This window comes from Rhyacophila brunnea, unplaced genomic scaffold, assembly GCF_057557595.1.
Source record: "Rhyacophila brunnea isolate RB1 unplaced genomic scaffold, BYU_Rbru_1.0 scaffold_1, whole genome shotgun sequence".
NCBI lineage: Eukaryota > Metazoa > Arthropoda > Insecta > Trichoptera > Rhyacophilidae > Rhyacophila > Rhyacophila brunnea.
In genome coordinates this window covers 64,187,522-64,214,206 of record NW_028232751.1, presented here as the reverse complement: position 1 = coordinate 64,214,206, position 26,685 = coordinate 64,187,522, and the positions used below count along the sequence as shown (strand labels likewise).

Sequence of the window (26,685 nt, the reverse complement as noted above, 5' to 3'; positions counted from 1 at the left end):
AAAACTGACGGCGAACTGTGCCACGGTGAAATGTTTTACGTACAATTTATATGTAACCAGATACAGTATCAGCAATAAATTAGTGGTTAATTAAAAAATTGTTTTTTTGTAAAATAATCATTGGGTAATAATAAAAACATTTTTATTTCTGTTTTTGGCCATAATATCAGTAGATGGCAACACTGCGTAGATACTCATAGCAAAATGTACGGAATATATTTGTTTAGATTTGCAATTAACGTGTATTGTGAATGTGTTTAACAACGTCTAGTTGTGTGTGGCAATTTGGTGAACTACAGTAATTTGACGTTTGAAAATATAACAACCGCGAATCAGAACAGTGTAAAAAACGCTCAATTTTCAGCTCATTATATCGATATAATTGCGGCAGATAAAAAAAAAAGAGTTTTCAATCTTGATTCGCGAAACCGCGGCCACAAATGTGGGACTGATAATAATATCACGAAAATAATTGTTCTCGTAGACTTACGAGAGATCAAGAATGGATCGAGGAATTGACAATGTGGAATTCAAGCAAAAGGCGGGATTCTTCGCCAGCATCAACAGGAGCTTTAGACTGACCGTCAGATCTTCGTCTGCTGGACGTATCGACACTCCGGCGAACAAGCAAACGGAAAGAGTCTGCGACAAAATCGACGAGAGGCAGAATACATCGTTCGAAGCGGATCCTGAAATTAACTTAGTGTACAGACAAAAGACTATTCGAGAAAACGCAAGTGACGATGTAAGGCCGCAAAGGTTTCATAGTTTGGGTTATACGGGAGTCCAGAATCTTGGACTTCCGTCGCGGGACAGCTACTTCAGGAGGTACAACAGCGTTAATCTCAACAGGAGGACCAGTCTCAAAAGTCCAGATATCCCACTCGGAACTGGTTTACTGAGGAAAGTCAGGAGCAATGTGAGTTGATTTTTTTCACACATCTACCTATTCTATTTCTTCCAAAACTAAATGAATAAATTATTGTTTCCCTGATGTTATTTAATTACTTCGTTTAAGCACCCGCGATGGACAATTTGTAAAGTGCATTTTTATAAAGTATTGGGTCTCGGAATCGAATTGCAAATATGGAAAATTCATGTGTAGTTTTTCAACGAGTATTCGGACCCAGAGCAAGGGCCTAATGATGTCAATGTTTAAGTTTAAAAATCATAGCCCAGTCGCACATTGAAAATCATCTGGTTTGAAAAAAACAGCTAGTGTCGCATACAACACATTTCATAATCCCAAAATGTCACACTTCGTCATTCATTTTGGCTTGCCGTGTGAAGTCACTGTCCCGGCATGGCCTCGCATATGCGCACAGAATGAAGTTGCATGTTGCGTCCAGTTTTGATTTATGACTATGTTCCAGTCGAGCCAATTTTCAATGTGCGATTGTGCTTAGAGTGATTTGATTAGACTTACTAGTTAACGAAACATATTCATATTATACATCGGCTCAATCAATTAACTGTATTTAAGCACATCTACATCTACAACCTTGCTTACGTATGCGGTTCTCGTGGTGTAGTGCGTAAGGCGTTGGCCTTCCATCCGGGAGCTCTGGGTTCAACCTAGTGAGGACTTAATATATTTATATAAAGCTTTCTTAAATTCTTAAAGCCTAGGTGTTTGTGATTGTTCAAAATTACTAACAACCACCTTGTACGAAAAGCAAGGCAAGGCTATAAAAAAACCTTGCTTATGTAGATATTATTATTCAATCAATAATGTGATTACTGATTACTTAATACAGTTTATTAAATATTGTATAATATACTTATTCAATTAATTATATAGTTTATTTATACAGTTACCTTTAACCTTAGTTATCTTTACATCATTCCGAATATGGTTTTATTTTATGCTTAAACAGCTGATGTCAACGACAACACGGAATTAGTAAAATTACCAAGAACTTTATTTCAAAACCGTTGTAGGATTTATAATAATAATGTTTCGTCAACATTTATGATAGAGGTACAATAACTAACCTATAGGATGTCATAAAATAGTTTCATAAATTGTTATTTTATTCGCAAAACGTATTGTTTAATAAATTTTACATTGATATACATGTAAATGATATATAGCGCTCTTCTAAAAAATCTTGTGAATTATTCGTTGAATAAAAGAAATAGTTAATTAAAAATTATTCAAGTTTTAATTAATTAAGTTCAAGTAAGTTACATCACAAATATATTGTAGAAATCCGTGACGTCGGTTAGTAATTGAAGTAGTAGATACCTACTTTGATTTAATAAACAAAAACCGATTGCCAAAGAAGCTTGATTTAGAAGAGCGCCGATGAGCAGGTATTAAAAAGGCCAATAGTTAAATTTGTCGCAATTAGTATGTCGCCTCGTAGCATAGAGGATAATGCGCGGACGGGGCGGGGCGTAAACCCAAGAGATGCTGATTTAATTCCAGCCGGGTGGCTTACTTTTTTCAAAAAGACTTTTTTCTATTGGTTATAATATGTGTTTTTCAAAATTAAATACATTTTAAATTGTTATATTTTATTTTAAGTAGGTACCTATTATAGACATTATATTTTTTTTCATCAAATTACGTTATGTAAGAGGCCCATGGTCTACGAGTCACAACCCCTGGGGGATCGCAATTTGTTTTGTAAAGGGCTCCCAAAAACTAGTAAACTGAAAATAAAATATTGACTGATGCATTTTTTAATATCGTATTTTTATCAGTTTTAAGAGACTAGTGAAGTGAATAATTTTATTAAGAGTTCCACAAACAATTTCATTGATTCATGATTATTTTTAACGTGTTTCATTTGTGCTAATACGTCGGGGATCGCAAATTACTTGGCTATAAAGTTTGAAACTCCTGGATTTAAAAAAAATATGGAAATAAAAAAAATCGGGATTATGGGATAGGAACATACATAAAAAATATTATAATTTATTTTTAATTTCATATCCACTATAATTACTTATTACAATTGTAAAATATTTGGTGATTTTGGTCATAAGTAAAAGACTACATGAAAATATAGAGAATTTCAATTATTTTCACCAGTCCCGAATCGGGAAATCTTCTACACGCGACTACAGCGACTTCTGTTATCGCCGAGATCTTGTTGTTGTTTACAGTAGTTAATTAATTATTCATATTGAAAGTAACTTTTGCTACGTGTAATACGGGGTATTCCTTTCTTAGTCGCTCCTGTACTGGCTGAAAACAACCGAACATCACATAGTTAAGGCTATACTTCAGTTGAGGCATGGTCTAAAAAGATCGTGGCTAGGCGATGCGCGGATTTAATAATCAACGTAACTTCATTTTCTTTTTAGTAATTTCCATGTACTTTTTCTCTCCCCGGCACTTTGCATTAGAGTAAACTCAGTCAGAGCTCACTCTGAGCGTAGCAACCTAAGTCTTGGGCATTTTCTCCCAGGACACTCCCAGGCCAATTTTTAGATGCTTCACATCACCAATTGAAGGGTCCCGTGATACTCTCGATTAAGACCGAGGGTGGTACGGGGCGGGTTTTGGTGGAGGGCTTATAACTTCAATGTGCAAATGACGCGTGCCGAACGAAATATAATCTGTCATAAAAATCCAACGTTATGTTTATTGTTATATTACTAATAATAATAGTATATTCATTGACATGTTTTGTTTTTGTAAGTACATACGTAAAGTTTTTTAGTCATCTTTACACGATTTAAGAATATTTTCATCCGACGCCATGACAAAACAAACGCGCACATCTCGTCTGTCGGTCTCCGATTGGAGAGTCCAGGCGACGAGTTAGAAATTTCGTCGCACGTAGCACACATGAAGTACGCTCTTAACGTTTAAATTGTCGGACTATAATATAAAATCTCACTGACCATTATTACACTTCTAAATCGAAGCGTATTGCTGTGCTGGTCATAGAGGTATAGAAGAGTGTGCTGACCGTACCAAAAACAATTCGACGTATTGGCAGGTAGGTAAATATGTTATTATTACCTACGACTATTGAACCTCCAACGTGGGACTGCGGTTTTAAAATGAGTCTCATGATCTCGAATCAATAATGATTTAAACACAATTTCGCATTAGCAAAATATTTAATGTGAGTATTATTTATCGCGTTAAAATTGGCATGTCAAAATGACAAAATCATTCGAAATTTCCTGCCATACTTCGGCCAATATCCGGGACACAAGTTATTAACAATAAATAAAAATGTTAAATACATAAGTTAATCGATTCTGCAGTGCTTACATTAATTTCTCGCTCGCATTTCAGTTCGATACAGTTAATTTCAAAACGTTTCGGTTTTTTATTTTCAGTTTTTCTCTTTTCTGTCTGTTTTTGTCAGATTCGTCTACCATTGGATGTAGGTCTGTAAATTGGGAACTGAATCAGGGCATACAATCCCGGAATTCCGCTCAATTTCAATTGAATATGTTGGAATCTCGAATAAGGGTTCTAATAAGGTTTTTAAAAGACATGGTGATTATTAGTTAAATGAGGAAAGTGGTTATTTCAAAAAAATGACACGTTCACGAATTTATTACTAAATCATCAATCAAGAAACTGCTACCTACTAAAAGAGTATTGTTCCCTTGTTTTGTTTATAAGTGCCTATTTTCCAATTTCACCACATTTTTCTTAGCTCGTATTCTTGTTTGTCCGGTGGTTGTTTATCCAGTACAAATCTTCCCGACTAGCTAGACATTTGAAACTTTTAGAATATAACAAAACACGATGCCAATGCATTCTTTTAATACTTTTAGCCATCTTTAAGTAGAATTGAATTCGTTTTCAGTTAATTCTGTTTTGTATGAACAGTTATTTCGGAAGAAATCCGTAATCCAATCCACTATTATTGGTTGCTAGCAACTAAATTATTAATATATACGTGCGTTACTATGGAAATCAATATGACATTTCAGTAGCTATTCTATATTTTTTTGTTTGTTGCAAAATAGCAAAAAAATGATTTGTTGACAATTGCCTTATTTGTCCTAAATTATTAAAACATAGAATTGTCAAGTTTATATGATTCAACCGAAAATTTAAAAACGTGGTAGGTATATAAAAAGTTCTTTTTATCTTGTAATTATTTTTTAATTTGCCTTTCATATTGTAAACATCTTGAATTTATTAAGCAATTATAAATAATATTCGTTCATATAAATAAATTATTATAACATACATAATTTGAAAACACCCTAGAAACATCTACTTAGGTACCAGAAAAAATGTTTAAAAAAATACAACACTAATTACGACGAAATTAACTAGTACAATCGTTTATCAAAATGTGTTATACTGTTCAATAATTAATAATGTTAAATTCTCTATTTTTTCGTTGAATAAAAAATAGGTAGGTAATTAAGTAGGTAGGTACCTACTAAATTATTTTAAAATGTCTTCAAAAAATTCACTTATTTTTGTTTAATCTTGGTATTGAAAATTCTGTCCAGTTTGTACTCATAATTTAAGAGCGTACATAAGTGAAACGGCAAATAATTTTCAACAGTATGTGGAACGAAATTTCGCAGTCGTTGCCAATCGGAGACTAACAGTCGAGGTGTGAGCAAGTCACTTCGTTTTGTGATGGCGTCGGAGAAATATATTCTTAAATCGTGTAAAGATGACTAAAGAACGTTCCGCATGTACTTGAAAAAGAAAACATGTCAATGAATATACTATTATTACGATTACAATAATAAACATAACATTAAAAGGACGAATATTGAATTTTTATGACAAATTATATTTCGTTCGGCTCGCGTCATTTGCACAATCCGCGCATCGCCTAGTCACGATATTTTTAGACCATACCTCAACTAAAGTATAGCCTTAAGGCGATACATCAGTGAAACGGCAAATAATTTTCAACTATAGGCGCGACGAAATTTTGGACTCGCTGCCATTCGGAGAGAGAACGTTGAGCTGGGAACACGTCAATTCGTTTCGTGATGGGATGGGGTATTAATTCCTAAATCGTGTAAAGATGACTAAAAACGTTACCCATTTACTTTAAAAAGATAACATGTGTATGAATATATTATTATTGTTACTAATAGAACAATAAACAGAACAGAAGTATAGCCTTAAGCGATAGTGCTCATAGAACGCGTCTAGCGGGCGAAGTCGGCGAATGCAGTGTTTATTCATAACCATAATCACACGTCTCTTCCCGCGCATTACCCTTCACCTATGTAATAAGCGGCCCAAGCAGCACAAAATAATTATTTTTACAGTGTCTCTCATAACAAAGCAATAAAAATATTATATTATTTCGGGGCTTGTCATTAATATTTACGACGACATTATTCAACCAGCGAAATATAGGACATGGAACAATGACTTCTCTGTAATTAAATAATTGCTTTTCGCCCGTCGATCGAAGACGCCTCGAGCAGCGTAATTTTGGTAGCCGTGTTCAATGAATGGACTTCTTTGTATTTTCATTAAATCGTATCGCCGAGAAGCGAAAAACGGTGACTCATGCGGCAGGCGGGGCGCAAGGCATCGTTAAGTCCAGTGGGCGCTGGCGTATTTGATTACGTTGTATTTTTGATGATTTACGCGCCACTTGTAGAAATTTTGCGCGAGCGCCGCACTCGCTGCGTCAATTGGCTTTATGCCTAAGGATAACATTACCCATCTACATACGAGAGTTGGCGGTAAATAATCAACAAAACTTTACTATTTTATATTTTATTAATTTATTATGAATAAATTGTTAAATAGTTTATATAAACGTAATTAATCGCTATAACAAGTCTGTATAATAAACTAATAAAAATAGCGAATAAAATAACCGTAAATATTGAAGCACCCGCCCGTGACTTGATTTATTTATGGAATGATTTTTAATTAGTTTTATTACAGTCAAATTAAGTAATATAAGTATATTATTTACTGCCAATAATTATTTAATATCGCCAACTAGATCAAGTTACATAGTAAGACGGACATCGTGTTTCTACACAGGTTAAAATGTCAATATTGTCAGATTTTTTGTATATTTCATAATATAAACGTAAAGATAAATAAAAATAAAATTTAATGATTTGTTGTAATTATATTATTATATAATATTAAATTATTGATATTTGAAGGTACTAATGATACGGCTTCAAAAAAAGTTAATCATTTATAAACTAATTTTGAGATATTGGGAAATATCTGCAAGGATGACACACATAAGGCTATACCTCAGTTGAGGCACGGTCTAAAAAGATCGTGGCTAGGCGATGCACGGATTGCAGGTCGCGGGTGCAAATGATTATGCCGAACGAAATATATTTTGTCATATAAATCCAACATGCGTCCATTTAATGTTCTTTTTATTGTTATATTAGTAACAATAATAATATATTTATTGACATGTTTTCTTTTTAAAGTTAATGGGTAACGTTTTTAGTCATCTTTACACGATTTAAGAATTAATACCCCCGTCGCCATCACGAAACAAATTGACGTGTTCCCAGCTCGACGTTCTCTCTCCGAATGCCAGCGAGTCCAAAATTTCGTCGCGCATATAGTTAAAAATTATTTGCCGTTTCACTGATGTATCGTAAGTTGAATCACTCGCGCATAGCAAGCGTTCAAATCTCAGATGTCTCGAGATGTTTTTCTAAATACATAGGTAGGTATATCTATATTATATTTTTTTGATTTGTGTGTTTCGGAAATCTTTTCATGTTAGGTTAGGTACATAATATTTCGAACGATGCATTATAATAGAAGTCTTGAATACAAAATAACTAATTTTAATTCTATTGAATTTACGTTTTGTACTTTTCCATTTGAGTCGTTTTTTGCGGTCGTCGCCAATTGGAGACTGACAGTCGAGGTGTGAGGACATCAATTTGTTTTGTGATGGCGTCGGAGGAATATATTCTTAAATCATGTAAAGATGACTAAAAAACGTTCCGCATGTACTTGAAAAAGAAAATATCTCAATGAATATACTATTATTATTACGACTATAATAATAAACATAACATTAAAAGGACGCAAGTTGAATTTTTATGACAAATTATATTTCGTTCGGCACGCGTCATTTGCACAATCCGCGCATCGCCTAGCCACGATCTTTTTAGACCATGCCTCAACTGAAGTATAGCCCAAGCGACCTCTAGTTCTATCGCGTGCCAGCGGAATTTCCATACGCGCCAAACGTTACACGCGTGCCATAGGCTCGCTACCACTATACTATACAAATTTTGTTTTGATTATATTATATTTTATCGCACTCTGACGAAAAATAATTAAAATACCAGTAAATAAACACAAGACTAAATTTAATGTCGACCCGTAGAAGAAATATTCTTAAACATGTCAATTATCGCATGACGTAAGTCAAGCTTAGAGGTTGTAGGTACCAAAGATTATTTATTTATGTTAATTACCGATTCAATAAATATTATTTAAATTATAACTTCCTTACTGTGTTACCATAAAAATATCAACAATACGAGAATCAGGAGCTACCACAGAAAACTTTGTTTATCCTATCAATGACAGTAAACATCATAATATGTGAGATCTAAAAACTAAAATGACGAAGTGTTGGTTTTGGGATATTATTCGTCGTTATCAAGGGTTAAAAATTGCTTCTTTTGTGCCCATTACGTTGTCCGAGGACAATTGGTGCAGGAAGTCGGCAATACTCCAGCAATTGGCCGAAGCGCTGATCATCCTGGATTGTTTAATGTATATGCGAAGGCGACTTTATGTGCCATAAGGACGCTAGCGTGTTTTGATCTGAGCTACGCATCTGACAGATGCTGACATCATCATTAAGAGCGTACCGTTGACTTTTCAATGGACACTGCATTAGATACAAAATCATATCTGACACATTTAATAAAAATCGAGTTTTAATCCTATTGTTGTTGTGATGCACAAAGCGACAAAACAACCAAATATTTGTGAAAAAAAATCTATTGCAATAATTATCTGGTATTATGCATTACGCTTGGAAACAAGGGAGGAGATCTGGTTTTAACTTAGTATATTAAAAGCATCTAGGTACTTAAGGCTCAGCCATACACAACAAACATTATTATTCAATCAGAAAAATGGATAAGAAATAGGTAGGTATTTATTTTTCAAACTGCTCTTTTGTAAAATAAGATTTTATGACATACCTACAACTTTACGTGGCCGAAAACTTGTACGTATGCAGTTCGCCATAGCACGCATCTCCGTGAAATGTTGTATCTGAAATAGGTATATGCCCATATATTAAAGACTGTCCAATCTCTTTGGGTCGTATAGTACTGCCATAAAATGCATGTCTAAATAAAACACGGTTCTTGTCGGTTTACACTTTACTTACAGGAAGCCGGCAGCAATCAAATTTTGAAAATAGCCGATATACTGTATTATTTGTAAGGTTAGGTTTTCATTCTTGAATTTATGAATTTTTCCAAAATCAGCTATGAAAATTGAATTAATGTTTATATTGAATCTAATAAAATTGGAGACCGTATAGTATACGGTCATCTCTTTCCGATAGAAAGCTCACGCCGAACTGTGCCACGGTGAAATGTTTTACGTACAATTTAGTAACTACAACATTGACAATACAGAAAATGACAAAACAGAACAGCCAGGGGAAAAATGAAACATTAATTTTTGTGGAATCTATTTAGGTTAGGTTAAGTTAGGTCATTATTTCGTTGTACCTAGTCACCCAATCATTTTGAACATATTATATTGATTAAGATGAGATATCCTAAGCTTGCCGGCAAAGTCCCGTTTATTTGAGGCTTTCTAGCGATTAGGAATGCAGAAATTAGGTATATAATTTGATTCATTATGGCGTATTGAAAATCTGTGCTATTAAAAATCTATCAGCATAATAGAGATAGGTCAATTTCAATATTAAATTTATATTTTTCCTGTAAGGTCATAGTTATATTTATCGTTGTTCTGTTTTGTCACTGTTCTGTTTTGTCATGGAACCCGGATATCGATTTGTATTTTTTGCCAATTTTGAGCAGGCCAGTGACCCTTACTGCCCTATTAGCATTACAAACTCATCACTTGCGTGTTGTAGGGAGGCAATTGCTCAGTTTGGGATACACTGATTAAACTACAGTGATTGGCACATGACCCCAACGTGGTGGTTTTGTTTCATTATTAGATAATAATTGTTTTGATAAATAACATTGTCATCCTTTCTCTTGGTCAACAGTTGTTCGGAATGTACCTACGTACAGCGAGTAGGTATAGTAGGTATCTATATACTCATTACTCAGTGTTGCCAACTTAATGTTTTTTTCCAGATCTACCATTTTTGAATAACCTAGCTTGCAATTTAAACTTAATTTTTTTTACATACCGTGAACATTGCATTAAATTATAAATTTAAGACGTTTACAACATGAAAAAATAAATATATTATGCAGTATCACAAATACAGTATAAAAATTAAAGTAAAACATACAAAAATTAAAAAAAAATTTATATGAAAAATATAAATTATAAAGCAAGGAAGCACATCGAATGAGTTAAGTTGACACTAATTAAAAAAAATTATAAAACAACGTCCACCTATTCTCATCTCACGTAGGTGGAATATATCAACATCCGAAGCGATTTGGTTGAACAGAGTCATTGCCCTCCCAATTGGCATCACCAATGGTTAGTTCTGCTCCTCGGGAGAACAAACAACTGATGCTTCTGATTTCTAAGATAGTTATCAGGGACATGCAAGTCAATACTACCAAGAATGGCAGACATTGAGTTAACCCAGGGCACACAAAATTAATGGGAACTAACTAACTCTACGGGATGTGGTAGCGTGGCCATAAAACCAAGCTAACCGACTATCCGCAAATATTGAATGGACGTTATGTACACGTAACAAAATTTAATGCATACGTGACTATTGAAAATAAGATATTCTTTAACACGTGTTAAACGCATATTTTTCCACACCCGAGATCAGTACCTACCATTTTATACCACACCCGATAGGGTAAGCTAATTACATAAATGTTGTCAGTGGCGCGTTTAAGGTGGTGGATGCCCAACGCACCGACTGATTTTGAGGTCCCCTCGATAACAAATAAAATAAAAACCATACATTTTAACTGTTTTTTATTTGCATTGTTTTACGTAATTAGGTAAAACCAAGATTGAATGCGCGCTTCGTTTACTTGGCAAACTTTAATCTTTTAATGCATATTTACGAAACGTTCATAACTATTAAAAGAATACATATTCTTTCAATAGTTTGTGTTTAAGTGTTTAAGTTTATCCCATATTTCTCCACACTCCAGAATTATATCTTTTTACAACTACATTCAGACGCCAGAAGGTAATGTTTTTTTTTTCATTATTTTTATGTTCCGTGAACTTCCGTGATGTAGCAAAGATCTTCTTGATGGTGTCTGACTTTACCTTAGTTTCTTAAATAAGTATAGCTTTTTTCTGCCAAATAAATTTTATTACTGACATATTTTTACTATGGCAGGACGTGGCAACACTGCAACTACCATAATTAATTATTATCGCAAGCGGTATGTAGCTGATTGACTCATCATAACATAACTCATATTCTCATATATAACATAATCATGAAACAATAATAAAATAAATAACAGTTTACGCGCAGTCTTCATTCGAGAGGCATCGGGAGTGTTCGCGTGTCGCATAGAATAATTTGTTTAATCGTCAAGTGAAATTCTTATACAACAAAATACATAAGTTTTATTTGTCATGAACATGATAAATAACTATATTAACTAAATCGACCAACATTTTGTGTTAACAATACCATATAAATAAGAATGTTGAAATTTACTGTAAAAAAATTACCATGCCTAGTAATTTATCAAAGAACATGAAAAAATGTTAGTGCGTTTTTGTTATTTTATTAAAATATGTACTTATTTACTTTGGATGTTCTAGTTATTACTATTTATTGAACGTTTAGTGATATATGGTAACAGTGAAATGTGTGTGTTTGTTGATCTATTTATTTAATAATATTTGTATTAAGTATATTAAAAAATGATAACTATGCGAAGCTTTCAGTTGAAGCTTTTGATTAATTAGATTTTTTTTTAAACGTTTACGATTTTTTTCTCTTAATTTGGTGTGATTGTCATTGCCGTTTCAATGGGAAAAGGTAAGAATTTTTTTTTAAATCGGTAAATTATTTAAAATTTTGATCCTCATTGTCTGAGAATACGTTGTATAAATTTAGTACAAATTATTTGAATGCATAATAGGAAGTTACAGTTACCTATATATAATTAGGACATTTTTTTTTTTTTTGGGATTCAAGAATATTTTTTTCCCGAGGGTTCAAAATTGATTTATAGTTTTCTCGAGAATCTCGAGAAGTATCTTTTATTTATTTTTTAAACTCATCCGGTCCAAATTTGAATTTGTGTGAGATGTAAATCGAGAGCTTTTTTAAGCTTTCGTTGTAATTTTATTTTCACTGTTGATTTTAAGAAAATCCAGTTACCGCCGGCAGTTTTCTTTTTGTTATTTTATTTATTGGTCGAGAAATGAGAATTATTAGGTATCGAAATTATGAAAAACTCACATGGTTATTTCTCCTCTTTAACTTCCAGTTATAATAGCTAACAAGAGCTAATATTTGATTACAGTGACCGTACTTCATTAGCAGAATTGTATATGATTATTGATTAGTACATATTGGATTTTTTCCTGATTTTTCTCTAGCGACTAGAACGACTCCCAAAAGCCTAGCATCCAAGATGTCAGCTTTTTTTAGCTTTCTCAGCATTTTCTTCCATTTCCTATTTTTCTTTAATATAGAAGATTTTTGTCAAGAATCAAAACCGAGAGCTTTTTTGCTTGTCTTTCAAAAAATATTTAGGTACAATTTTTCCGGTCAAAATTAAAACCGTTCCAGACTTCGACAAGTTGGCAGCTTTTTTCAGTTCCATCAGCGATTTTTGAGACAAATTATTGAAATTTCAGATAATTTCGCACCTCGCAACTAAACTGCCACAATCCAAAAAACGTCAAACAGAGATAATCAGCTTTGAAATTTTTACCTTTCGCATTTTGTACTGTGTTTTTTGAAATATGTTTAGATATTGAATGAAGTTTTGACTTGAATTTGATGACTTAAAGATATGAAATTTTCGGTACATATACTATGAACGACGATGAAACGTAGTAATTAACTCAAAACACGTAAATTTGGACATGTGGCGGTTTAGTTGCGAGGGTGCGATTTCACCTTACCTACCTCTACCGATAGCTTTTCATAGACCCCTCACCTCCCAAATATGCTTTTTGGTAAAAGCTTTTGGGAAAAGCTAAAGCTTTTAAAAAAATAAAATACCGTCAAAGCTGTCCAAAATTTCATCTAGTACTAAATACTGATTTTTTTATTTTCCGCCTTCTACTATTTTACTACTTTTTCAACTCGCCTTCGGCCTTTTCGAAATTTCATTTAAAATACTGCGCGGGACGTTTTTTCCGATCCGTATAAATTATTTTACTCTTCATCAGATTTACCTTTGTTTTCTAATAATTGTGTCAGGACCTACGTTTCGTCATGTCATAACCTAACTAACTCGGTCAAGTCAGGAGGTAACCCTGAATACCACAGATAATACATTTTAGCACGAGTATGAGCATAGACACGAATCAGTGATTTGACATCAATAATTATTATTATAGTTCTTACAACTAGATACTATAATTTGGTGTGCGTATGCACTGTATATCGTCATTGTTCTGGCAGAAGACACTAATTCTAAAAAATGACATAATGAGTTAGTTATACCAAAATGTTCGTTATTTCAAACTCTACCGTCTGGAAACCTTCTTAATAAATAAACAGTCTTTATTTTAAAGTCATCCTTTTTACGATTACTTGATGAACTCACATGATAGACCATTTCAAACATTTTAACAACTTTAAAGTCAAATTACTCAAAACTAGTAATCTCCAGTTAGTGTGTTCTGCCAGAACAGAGACGATATGTAGTATGTACTATAGCAAATATAATTATTATGTAGTGCCACAAAAGCTCTTACTTTTAATAATACTGAATGTGAGCAATATTAATACCGTGGATGCTCGTATGATGTAAAAATATATATACTCGAGAAACCAAAAGAACCAATCTCGAATTATGAATAACTACCTATCTACTTGTACGTATGCAGTTCACCGTATCACACTTCACCGTGAAACGTTGTATCGGAAATATATGGCCTTATATTAAAGACGGTCCAACCTCTTCGGGTAGTATAATACTGACAATCATGACCCCTACATCCTGAAGCGGGTCCCCAGGCTAGGATCTTTGGCGGGCCTCCATACCTATCGCTAAAGACAAGGCAGTGTGATGCTCTACAGTAGGTGTACCGAATGGTGTACGCGATAAAACTAATGTGTATATTTACTGTTTTTCTGTATATTTTAATATGTCCATTTGAATTTTGGAGTTGTCAAGTATCGATACACAATTAAAAATTAAATCGTATTATTAAAGCGCGTTATGTTCAATGTAAGGTTTTTTTAAGCAAAAAATAAAGGAGGACTTTTTCAGTTCATAGTTTTTATGAAAATTAGTACCCACAGGAGTTATCTATTTTTGCTCCATCTCTATCTCAAGATTTTCATCAATATCTTTTATTTGCTTGATGAACAAGTGAATAATAGCTCACCGTACCGGGATGATTATTGAGAAAAAACCACACGAACAGATTCATATGCTTATTAGAATAACTATTATCTACAATCTATCAGTAGCGAAGGGTGGAGGTAGGCTGTTAAGATTCGCCATGAATAGTGCACAATAAACTTTGTCTGTCATACGTATTTGTTTTCATTGAAATAAGACTACAATATTTACATACTATGGTGTTGGTTAGTTTTTTAAATTTAATTAAACCTTGCGAAAACCAAACCATAATAGACAAAAGTCAAAAAATACTCATCTAGGTATCTAAATATCTAAAATTATGCAATTAAATCATACATAATTTTGAGTATTTTATAGATACAATAATATTTTTTATCTATTATAGTTTACTTTAGGAAGGGCTTAATAGTGAATTTTAAAAAATTAACTAACAATATGTATAATATGTATTCTTAATCCAACGAAAACAACAAAAAAGTGTGCAGAATTTTGTCGTTTCGCCCAAAATATACCTACCAAAACTATTATTTTTCAGTTTAGGCAGGGCTTAAATAATGATTTTTAAAACCAAGCAACACCATCTGGAAATTGCAGTCTTAGTTCAATAAAAACTAATAATGGCTAAAAATTAATGTGCACTATTTATGGCGAATCTTAACAGCCTACCTCCACCCTTCGCTACTGCAGTCTATTATACACACTTTGAATAGAATAATCACGAAAGAATCAATAAAACAGTGTATAATCGTTTTGTTTCACCAGAAAAACTTTTTGGAAATACGGGTAGACGTGTTATAATTATTTTGAATTACCTACTCGAATTTACGGCTTTGCACCATTGGCTTTTCATTATTGTATCGATTACTGAATAGAAGCAAAATAAAGTAAATACAACACCAGATTAAATTCTTATTATAAAATTTAATAAAATCTTTTCGTCTGCATTGTTCAAAATCATGCTTAGCGACTGGTTGGCGCGTCATATCATTATTATTGTAGGTAAATGAAGCAATGCATGGTAGGTATTATTAAAATGTTACAAATTTTAAGTGTCACGTTGAAAACTGGGTAGAGAAGTGGTTATAAGAGTGCAGTAAGTAAGTACCTTCATTTTATTCAGTATGGAATTTGTTTCCAACTTTACATTACATGGGCAACGTGCCAATTTGGTTTGGGGTCCGTTTGCGGTCCACGGCCGAAGAAAATCTTTAAGTAGTTTCAATTGAAAAACTATGCGGGCACAAATTTATAGGTATATTTTCAGACTGTTTTCTTCGTAGAATGGGTACTAGAGATAAGATTGTTAAGGTCTGAACAAGAACGATGCATAAGTGCGAGTGAGAAAGTATTCGGCACCCTTATAATCTCTGCGACACGCGCTAGAGTAAGATAAAAGGTTTACAGATGTGGGATATGGTTTGCTACGGTGTAGCCGCCAAATCTTACCTTATTGCTTAACTATGCTTCGATAACCGTGTTGCTAAAATTGCTATTTTTTGTGTTAAACATAACGTCAGTGGTATTTTATTCAGTCGTCAGTAGGTCAGTATTTTTAAGCGGTCAAAATGCAACCATTAGGTGAAAATATCCATAATTTAAGTTATTTTAAAGAAACACTAGGTCACTTGATATTAAAATATATAATAATATACAAATAAATTATCACGAACATGTATCAACTTACCTATGAAACGTAATACCATCTTCTTGCTTATCAGTACGGCTACCACATTTTAATACAACACACAGAACCATCTTTTCCACTTAATTAACTAAAAATATTCACCCCTGACATGTTTAACACAAAAAATACAAATTTTAGGAACACGCGCTCGCAGGTTATCGACGCTTGATTAAGCAACAAACTAAGATTTGGTGGCGACACCATAGCAAATCATCTCACACATCTGTAAACCTTTTATCTTACTCTAGCGCGTGTCGCAGAGATTATAAGGGTGCCGAATACTTTCTCACTCGCACTTATGCATCGCTTTTGTTCAGGCATTGGTTGGGTATCAGTTTTTGTTATATTAGTATATAAAAAAATCTATTTGACGTACAAGTGCACAAAACTACTTACTAGTTAAAACTAGAATTAAAAAGTTAAAGAGAAGTGGAAGATGAATTGATCAAATTTAGACAATATAGTTTTACTCACGTACGTTATACACGATAGACACATACCGGATTTTAAAAAAAATACTTCAATCGATGTGGAATTGTGGACCTCAACTGCGAAGTAATTTAAAACCACTGCAGAAAACAGACATCGGCGTCCCCCCAGTTAAGTCAACATGTATGTAGGGGTGAAATGTGCACCTGCGTACACACATGAGTATAACAGGGTTGGCAATGCGTTACTAAAACTACACCTAGATCTTGTTTGGCAATATAGTATTCCGATGATAAAATGGCCCAGTGAGTTCGAGACTTCCTTTCCTGAAGGTAAAAATAGCTTGCCATCTGGCAATTGACCCATCCGTGCTATGTAAGGCTTGCCAATGTATCCGTCCAGGATTAACTCGGGCTGTTCTCGATTTGAATAATTGTCATAGAATTAATCTGCTGGAAATCAAATATTCATTACATAACCAATCAACAACCTCAACAACAGTTTATACAATTTTAAAGATAGGCTTGCTCAATTAAAGAGCGATACAGTTAACGTCTCCAAAAATCATTCTTTCGAAAATCGCGTCAATTTTAACTACATAGGAGGTACCACATGATTAAAAAAACATTTGGTGGTCAGTCGTAGCCAGGCATCAATAAATAGGACATTAATCATATTATACTTAAGGCGATACATCAGTGAAATGGCAAATAATTTTCAACTATAGGCGCGACGAAATTTTGGACTCGCTGCCATTCGGAGAGAGAACGTCGAGCTGGAAGCACGTCAATTTGTTTCGTGATGGCGACGTGCGTATTAATTCTTAAATCGTGTAAAGATGACTAAAAACGTTACCCATTTACTTTAAAAAGAAAACATGTCAATGAATATATTATTATTGTTACTGATAGAACCAGGGAACTCAGAAATAATGGGAACTGAAATACATAACGGGTAAGGCGATAGCAGGTAACCGACTCGAGTAAGGAAGAATCCGGGTTAAACTTACACACGTGTCAAGAATACGTTTTACGACGAATACTGAAAACTGCTCTCGGTTTATGCATTTACGCTCATTTAATGTTGGTGTATTACACACACTATTGCACGTGCATAATGCGTGCTTCATTTTCGTAGAACACTCACGCATTCAAAACCCTGCATCAAGATGCGGTGTATTGAATATAGCCTATCGGTATTCTATTTATTATCTGTTCTGTGGATAGAACAATAAACAGAACATTAAATGGACACATGTTGGATTTATATGACAAATTATATTTCGTTTTGACATGCGTCATTTGCACCCGCGGACCGCATTCCGCGCATCGCCTAGCCACGATCTTTTTAGACCGTGCCTCAACTGAGGTATAACCTTAAGGCTATACTTCAGTTGAGGTATGGTCTAAAAAGATCGTGGCTAGGCGATGCGCGGATTGTGCAAATGACGCGTGTCGAACGAAATATAATTTGTCATAAAAATCCAACATGCGTCCATTTAATGTTATATTACTAATAATAATAGTATATTCATTGTTTTCATTTTTAAGTGCATACGTAAAGTTTTTTAGTCGTCTTTACACGATTTAAGAATATTTTCATCCGACGCCATGACAAAACAACGATCAACGATCAGTCTCCGATTGGCGACTAGTGAGAAATTTCGTCGCACCTACTGTTGACAATTATTTTGCCGTTTCACTGAAGTATGCTCTTAACATGAATACAGATTTGGCATAATGATCCTTATTGCTATTTAGGTAGAATTATTTTTTCATCCTCTTTCATCTATATTTATTATTGTTGTGCGGTGGTACAATAAGTGATCCTCATAGTCCAATGGGCAATGCGCTTTAGTCATGCCGGGGATTTCGGGTTCGATTCCAGGTGAGGTCAGAAGTCGTAATGCATCAATGTGATTTTCTCAAGTTCACTGCACAGTCGAAGGATCATTATATCGTTTTTGAAAACAAATAGTAGGTAGTATAATGTCATCAGTAGTTAGTTTAAACTCTTACCTGTTTATTTAACTCAATATGACCCTGAGTATTTCTGTGATTGTTGCATTGTTAACAGATACTATACTTTTACTTAGGGCTTTGTTGAATTTATTCTGGCTCGTGGTCTGTTGTAGTGTTAAAAGAAAGAAAAAAGTAAGACCTTTTTATTTTTAGTTAATTATGTTAGTAAATGCCTGAACTAGACCAGAGTTCTAAATCTAGATTGGCGTACCCCTGATTCACGAATATGTTACGAGTAATATGTACAGATGCGAAATACTAGCACGTGTACAAACCACGGTATTCTGTACGAACGAGCCTCGGTCCACGAGCGGAAGTCTAATTTTACTATATTGTCTCTTTCGCACCCCCGCAACTGTACCCCTCTCACTTATATTATTAATACCGAATGGGAGTAACAGGGATTACCAATTTTCGTCATCTGCCGTCCTTTTCTCGTCTCGATTTAGCATTACTGCCTTGAACAGGTCCGTACTTTGATTTGTTAGAAATATTAATTAAAAGAAAATGTGTACGCATTGCCCATATTGAACACATATTCGGTACCTACCACAAAACCGCTTAAAAACTATCGAGATTGACCAAAGTTCTGAAGCAGGGTAGTTTATGGCCTGACCGCAATAAAACCCTGTCGAGACGAAAACGACTGTTACGTATTAGTAATAGAAGTGAAACAATCACAAATACCCAGGCTTAGAGAAGATCACATAAATATATATCGTGTCCTGACCGGAAATCGAACCCTGAGCTCTCGGATGACAGACCAGCGTCTTACGCACTGCACCACGCCTATAATATATCTACAGAAAATAGTAGTGGGCTATATATTATGTCGCTCGTCAAGTGGACAACCGCTGGACAAATGCCGTCATACAGTAGTACCCATATGCATGGCTCACATCTTATATCGGCCCCCCTACCCATCGCTAAAGTTAAAGGCAGTGTAACTGTCTACTGTAGCGTTTTACAAATGGTATTAGAGGTAAAATTAAGAGTATTCAATGTATTTTCTATCGTTTTTTTGTATTTTTAATACATCCACTTGAATTTTTACTATTAGAGCTAATTTGTTATGCGTGTTTATCTCACTTATCTAGGTAACCCGCCACGCCCATCAGCCTCCACCCCCCCATTCTCAAGAAACACTAAAGGACCACAAGGACGGCATAAGACTGGTTGGATAAACAAACTGATAAATTTAGGTGGATGTACATACCAGGGAGCACACAATTAATGGGATCTGACACCCTACTCCTACTGGATGTGGTATAACAGGCTATCTCGAGTGTGGAAAAAGAATAATATGTATTCTCAATAGTAATATGCATTTTAGTTTGTCACGTTAATCGTTAATGTAACGTGCTTTCAATCTTTAGGAACACTACGAGTATATATATTTAATTTATACTTTAAAACAACGAAATGTCAATATATATATATATTTACGTTATTCATCAAAATTATCATAAAATCATCAAATATAGAAATACTTCAATCTTTAACAGTTCGGATCGCAGACATTTGTCTAATCCCAACACAATGAGTTTGTTAAAAGACTATAAGATATTATAACAATAACTTTTAAGGTGATACATCAGTGAAACGGTAAATAATTTTCAACTATAGGCGCGACGAAATTTTGCACTCGCTCGCCGGCTCGCATTCTGAGAGAAAACGTCGAGCTGGGAACACGTCACTTTGTTTCGTGATGGCGACGGGCGTATTAATTCTTAAATCGTGTAAAGATGACTAAAAACGTTACCCGTTTACTTTAAAAAGAAAACATGTCAATGAAGATATTATTATTGTTACTAATAGAACAATAAACAGAACATAAAATGGATTTATATGACAAATTATATTTCGTTTGGCATGCGTCATTTGCACCCGCGACCCGCGATCCGCGCATCGCCTAGCCACGATCTTTTTAGACCGTGCCTCAACTGAGGTACAGCCTTAAGTTAACTGTCTGTTCTGGAAGAAATAAAATTGTAGGTCGGTTCCTTGAAATATGTTTTCAAACTGTTCTGCAGTTAAAAGTAAGTATTATATTATTGTGAAATAGAAACCAGCGATAAGAAATTGCGATTAGTTTTGTTTTGCTCGGTACACAAAATCGTATCGTTTATGGTAGATATAATATCAGTGATATCACAATATCAAATTTAATATGCAGCCTAGTCAATATTGTCGACTTCGTTGTGGTGTTATGTTGCCTATTTAATTTCTTGTAAAATACTGCCCTGTTCGTCTCTCCCGAGCATGTAACTAGACTGCCGCGTACTGACAGGACAATATTTGGTATCAAAACTGCTTCCGTCTCCGGGCTCGTAAAATGTATGTGATCTTTGCTTACTCAGATGTCAATTCCATAAGAAGTTCTCATAGTTTTAGATCTAGACATTTCATTAAAATCGTGTATCAATCAATATAAATATTACAAAAGACTATTGTGTTTCACGGCCATGTGATTTCCAAAACGAGGATTTATGTATACTTACCCAAATGATATTAAATGTATCTAATTTTCAGGTAAGTTTTTATAAAATAATTACAAGATAAAAAAGAACGTTTTTAAATTTTCTGTTGAATCATATAAACTTGACTTGACTAGCTTAAGGCCATGCATTAGTTGAGGCACGGTCTAAAAAGATCGTTGCTAGGCGATGCGCGGATTGCGGGTCGCGGGTGCAAATGACGCCTGTCAAACGAAATATTATTTGTCATATAAATCCAACATACGTCCATTTTATGTTCTGTTTATTGTTCTATTAGTAACAATAATAATATTTCATTGACATGTTTTCTTTTTAAAGTAAATGGGTAACGTTTTTAGTCATCTTTACACGATTTTAGAATTAATTGACCCGTCGCCATCACGCATCAAAGTGACGTGTCTTTAACCTTAGCGATAGGTAGGGGGGCCGCTAAAGATCTTGGCCTGGGGTCCCCCTCAGGATGCGGGGTCCATGTTTTGGTGTATAAATTGTTTTATGTGTGGTGTGCCGCGGAATTCTGGGAAAACCTTTGGTGTACCGTGGGTTGGAAAAGGTTGCGGAGCACTGCTGTATTCAATGAAAAATTTGGTGATGCACTACATAGCTACTTGATGTTTTGGGCAGCAATAAATGCCAATGCAAACTTTTTGGAAGGAGGGCCAAATTCAAAAATTCAAAATGAGCGGCGGGCCGCAAGTCAAATACCATTTTTAGATATACACTATTTATTATCACGAAAACTAAACATTACAAAAAAATTAATGAGAAGAAAGAAACTGTTGTACATTTTTTTTAAATCCAGGTGTTAATTTTGTAGTTGATATTCTCAAAACTACTTCTAAATGGGCATCGGAGATATTTGATCGTAAAGAATTTTTATTGAGGTTCATGATCGAAAATGTTTGTTCACATATTATATAGATTGATCCAAAAATAATGAACATTTTTCTTTCATAATCTTTAAGTTGGTCGAATTTGTCTGAATTAAGGACATTGTAAAATTTGGAGATTTCTTCACGACGATGCAATTCTCTTAAATCAGTGTCACACTGCAGATCAATAATCTCAAGTTGTAGCTCTGTCGGTATACTATCAATATCTATTGAAAATGGATCGCGTACTATTGCTAAACTTGTCTCAATTTTTCGGAAGTCACCAAATCTTTGTGAAAAATCGTCATTCAGAGCTTTAATAATTTTACCGTATTCTTCAAATTTATATTCTGGTATATTCAGCAACTTCAACGTTGGAAAGTGGTCCACGTTGTTATTTGATATTTGTCGAAGGAATAATTTGAGTTTTAATTGTAATCCATTCAAACTTTTTACCATACCATGGGCATAATTTTTTTTTCCTTGCAACGCGAAGTTAAAAGTATTTAAATGTATCACGATGTTCAACGTAGAAAATAGAGGTTACATAGTGTGAGACGAGACGCAAGGAAGACGTACCTACTGAGATAATACATTTACGAAACAACAAATTCTTAAAATTTTAATCTATTGTCAATATTTAAAAAAAAATATATATAAAAAAGTTATTCGTAATCAGAAGTACAATTAATGATGGTGGGCCGCAAAAAAATACCCGGCGGGCCACATGCGGCCCGCGGGCCGCAGTTTGCCCCCCCCTGTTCTACAGCATAGTTTCTTAACCGGTGGTCCGCGATGATTTTTGGGTGGGCCATAAAAAATTCTGCAGTTCAAAAATAGTTACCTAGAAAACCAACATTTGAAGTGGGGTTGTACGAGTATTACATTTCGACAATTGTTTCAAAAATAGTGTAAATATTAATATTTATTATTATATTCCAATGTTGATGGTCCGCAAAATATTTTTTGATTATTTTGTGGTCCGCGCATGTAAAAAGGTTACGAAACATTTTTCTATAGGTATACAACATGTCAAAATGAAAATAATTACAAGATAAAAAGTACTTACAACGTTTTTAAATTTTCTATTGAATCATATAAACTTGACTTGACTAGCATAAACGATCAAAAAAATTTGTACTTGACATATCACATTGATTTCCATAGTAACGCACGTATATATTAATAATTTAGTTGCTAGGACCCCAGACCCCTTGCAACCGATAATGGTGTCGAAATAACTTTTCATACAAAACAGAATTAACTGAAAATGAATTCAATTCTACTTAAAGATGGCTAAAAGTATTAAAAAAATGCATTGGCATCATGTTCTGATATATTATAAAAGTTTCAAATGTCTAGCTAGTCGGGAAGTTAGTTAAAAATCGATTGCAAGATTTTTACCGGACAAATAAGAATACGAGCTAAGAAAAACGTTGTTAAATAAAATATCGAATCCAAACATTTTATCTGTCGTGAAAATTCGGCAAAATTCTAAATTGGAATTGGCAGTAAAGGTAATATTTTGAATAAAAAAACTTTGTATTTTTATGTATTATGTCAGTTGGGGGCGTTTGGGACGTTTGGGTCAAGTAGGAAAAATATATCAAACAAACGTATTTTGACTTTTATATAATATATGGATCGTAGACGATGAGACCGTAGTGAAATACCTATAACATAATAAAGATAGCATGCTTGAATAACAAGGTGACGAATAGGTATTTATGATTTATGAATAATTGTGTACTTGAGAACCGGTGTATTCAGGTAAACAATTAAGACGTTTCAGCCACTTGATGTCTATGGAGTTTCGGATTTTTGGTTTTAAGAATTTAAGTTTCTGCAAGTATGAATCGATTCAAATGTTGAGTAGGCTCTGAATTATATTATGGTGGTGCTTCATGTACAAAATCTCAAAATCACTGGACACTGGTTCTGAGTAGGGAATCCAATCCCGGGATCCCGAGCTATTTTCGATACCAATGAATCCCGGGATTGATAAACATAATCCCGGGATTTCGGGATTGTTTTTTTTTATCAATTTTTATGGAAAATATAACAGAAAAAATACTTTTAATACAAAATAACTACATTAGAAATAAACTGAGTTTGAATGAAGTTTGATGTGTAGGTTGCCGATTCATTTTATTTTTTCACATAGATTATTAAAAATGAGAAAGATTGGTAAAAAAACAATGCTTCGCACTTTTAACAAAATTATTCCACCATGATATCATACGTTTTACGGCAGTTTCATATTTGGCTGACTAATTAGATTTATGAAGCGGAAAGGCCATAAGTACGTCATGATTATTTGCTTTACTATTTTAAATCTCGCTGATCTATTCATTATGTCTTTACTATCAGAAATAGCAATCTCATATTAAATTCACATTATTATTTATATTATAATATTATTTACTCCATTAAACTTGTGTATTTCCAAGATTTAACGTATACAATATTAACAATAAATGTCTTAAATAGTATAAATTATACTAGATTTATTTTTGACCGATTTTATCAATGTTATTTGTAAATATAAAAATTTTATATTAACAATGGAAAAAAATCCCAATCCCGGGACCAGTCCCGGGATACCGGGATTGTCAAATTGTAATCCCGAAATCCCGGGATCAGAATTTTGGCTCGGGATTGGATTCCCTAGTTCTGAGGTACAGAAATGTATTTATCATGAATTGCCATCGACTAAACGCCGAATCATTTGAAAATATATGCGATAATCGTACGAATATACATTCACTATAAAACTATTGTCAAGTCGAGGAAGAATAATTTATTAATTGTTCAGATCAAGGCTCGACCTAAGTAGTGACAATAATTTAAAGTAGGAATCGTTCACACCATCCACAACAAGGGTCTTCGGAAGTTCTCTGTGGGACGATCTACGCTTGAAAAAGTTAATTAAACCATACGTTCTATTATGATCGTGTTGAGCTAATGACATTTTCAATGTATAGGTCAGGATTAGCGAACCTTTTTTCGTGCGCGTGCCAAAATTTCCCAAATATTATTTTTCGACTGTCTGACGTGCCGAGAAGTTTTACACGGAGAAAAATAGTTTTTTTTTTTTAAATGATGATGTTCTAGATACAACTCACAGAACATAGGAGTGGGACATATATAACTTTGTCACTTTTTTTCAATTATACCATACATTTCGGTCCATCAATTTTGAAACTGTCTGCCAGAATTACTACTATTAGATCCACCAACTATTTGTTTCTTATTTGGTGCAGCCATTTTTTGTGGATAGACATGACATTATTTGTTAATGTTTTAATTATTTTGGTTCTTTGCGCGCAAATTGACATCAGCTCCGATCAGATGATGCATTCTCTCGCTACAATCGTCTCCAGCATTGTAAATCGATCAAGATTAGAGGTTAGTACGATAATATCATAAATATGTGACGCCTAAGGACCGACTTATGCAATTACATTTACAATGCGGTCATTTATTATTATTATAGGTATTTTACAACGTTTTTATTAGCTCGTATTCTTGTTTGTCCGGTGGTTGTTTGTCCAGTACAAATCTTGCAATCGATTTTAACTAACTTCCCGATTAGCTAGACATTTGAAACTTTTAGAATATATCAGAACACGATGCCAATGCATTCTTTTAATTCTTTTAGCCATCTTTAAGCAGAAATGAATTCATTTTCAGTTAATTCTGTTTTGTATGGAAAGTTATTTCATAAAAATCCGTAAAAAGTAAAATACTATTATTGGTTGCTAAGGAAGTAGTCCTAGCAACTAAATTATTAATAATGTACGTGCGTTACTATGGAAATCAAAATGAAATGTCAAAATAACATTTCAGTATTCTATATTTGTTTGTTTTTATTTACTTCATATCAAGTACAAGTTTGAGCATATTGAGTATAATAATTCAACAGAAAATTTAAAAACGTTGTATATCAAAAGTTCTTTTTATCTTGCAATTTTCTTTTCAAACGCGTGCCATGCAAAATCATCTCGCGTGCCATAGGTTCGCTACCCCTGGTATAGGTGCTAAAATAAATAAATTTAAATATTGACGTGACAACATTAATTTGTTACAAAATGTGTGACATTTTGAGAACGGGGTGGGGTGTAGAATTCCTTTATCGGTAATTGATTTGTTTTAAATGTTATCGTATTTTTTATTGTTTCAGGGTCTGGACACGGTAACTGGTTCAGGAGACACGCCTTCGCATCTACTGAGACCTCTTTCCAACGAGATAGCTGCTCCCCGAATCGACTCGTACCGCTTCTCGATGGCAAATCTTGAAGACTCACAAGACGTAGACTTGGATGCCATACTCGTAGAATTGTGTGCCCTTGAGACCAGATACCAGGAAGAGATTGGGAGGGCTTCTTCCATGTACAGCACCAATAACAACCAAAGACCCTATCAACGATGTAAGTGACACATTGAACTATTTTCCACTTGGCTTCGTACAAATTTTTATGAATAGATGATAAAATGTGTCGCTAGATTTCAAAATCAGCCAAGTCCATAATAGATAAATAGGAGGA

General features: G+C 34.0%; 1 protein-coding gene across 1 annotated transcript in view; it reads left to right on the top strand.

Annotated features, from left to right (window-relative positions):
- pico (ras-associated and pleckstrin homology domains-containing protein pico) overlaps positions 1-26,685 on the top strand; it is an 83,033-nt gene that overhangs the window by 27,541 nt on the left and 28,807 nt on the right. The window contains exons 2-3 of the mRNA XM_085947979.1: positions 171-919; positions 26,322-26,568. Coding sequence (XP_085804105.1) covers positions 503-919; positions 26,322-26,568 — 664 coding nt within the window. The 5' untranslated portion in view covers positions 171-502. The remainder of the gene's footprint in view (positions 1-170; positions 920-26,321; positions 26,569-26,685) is intronic.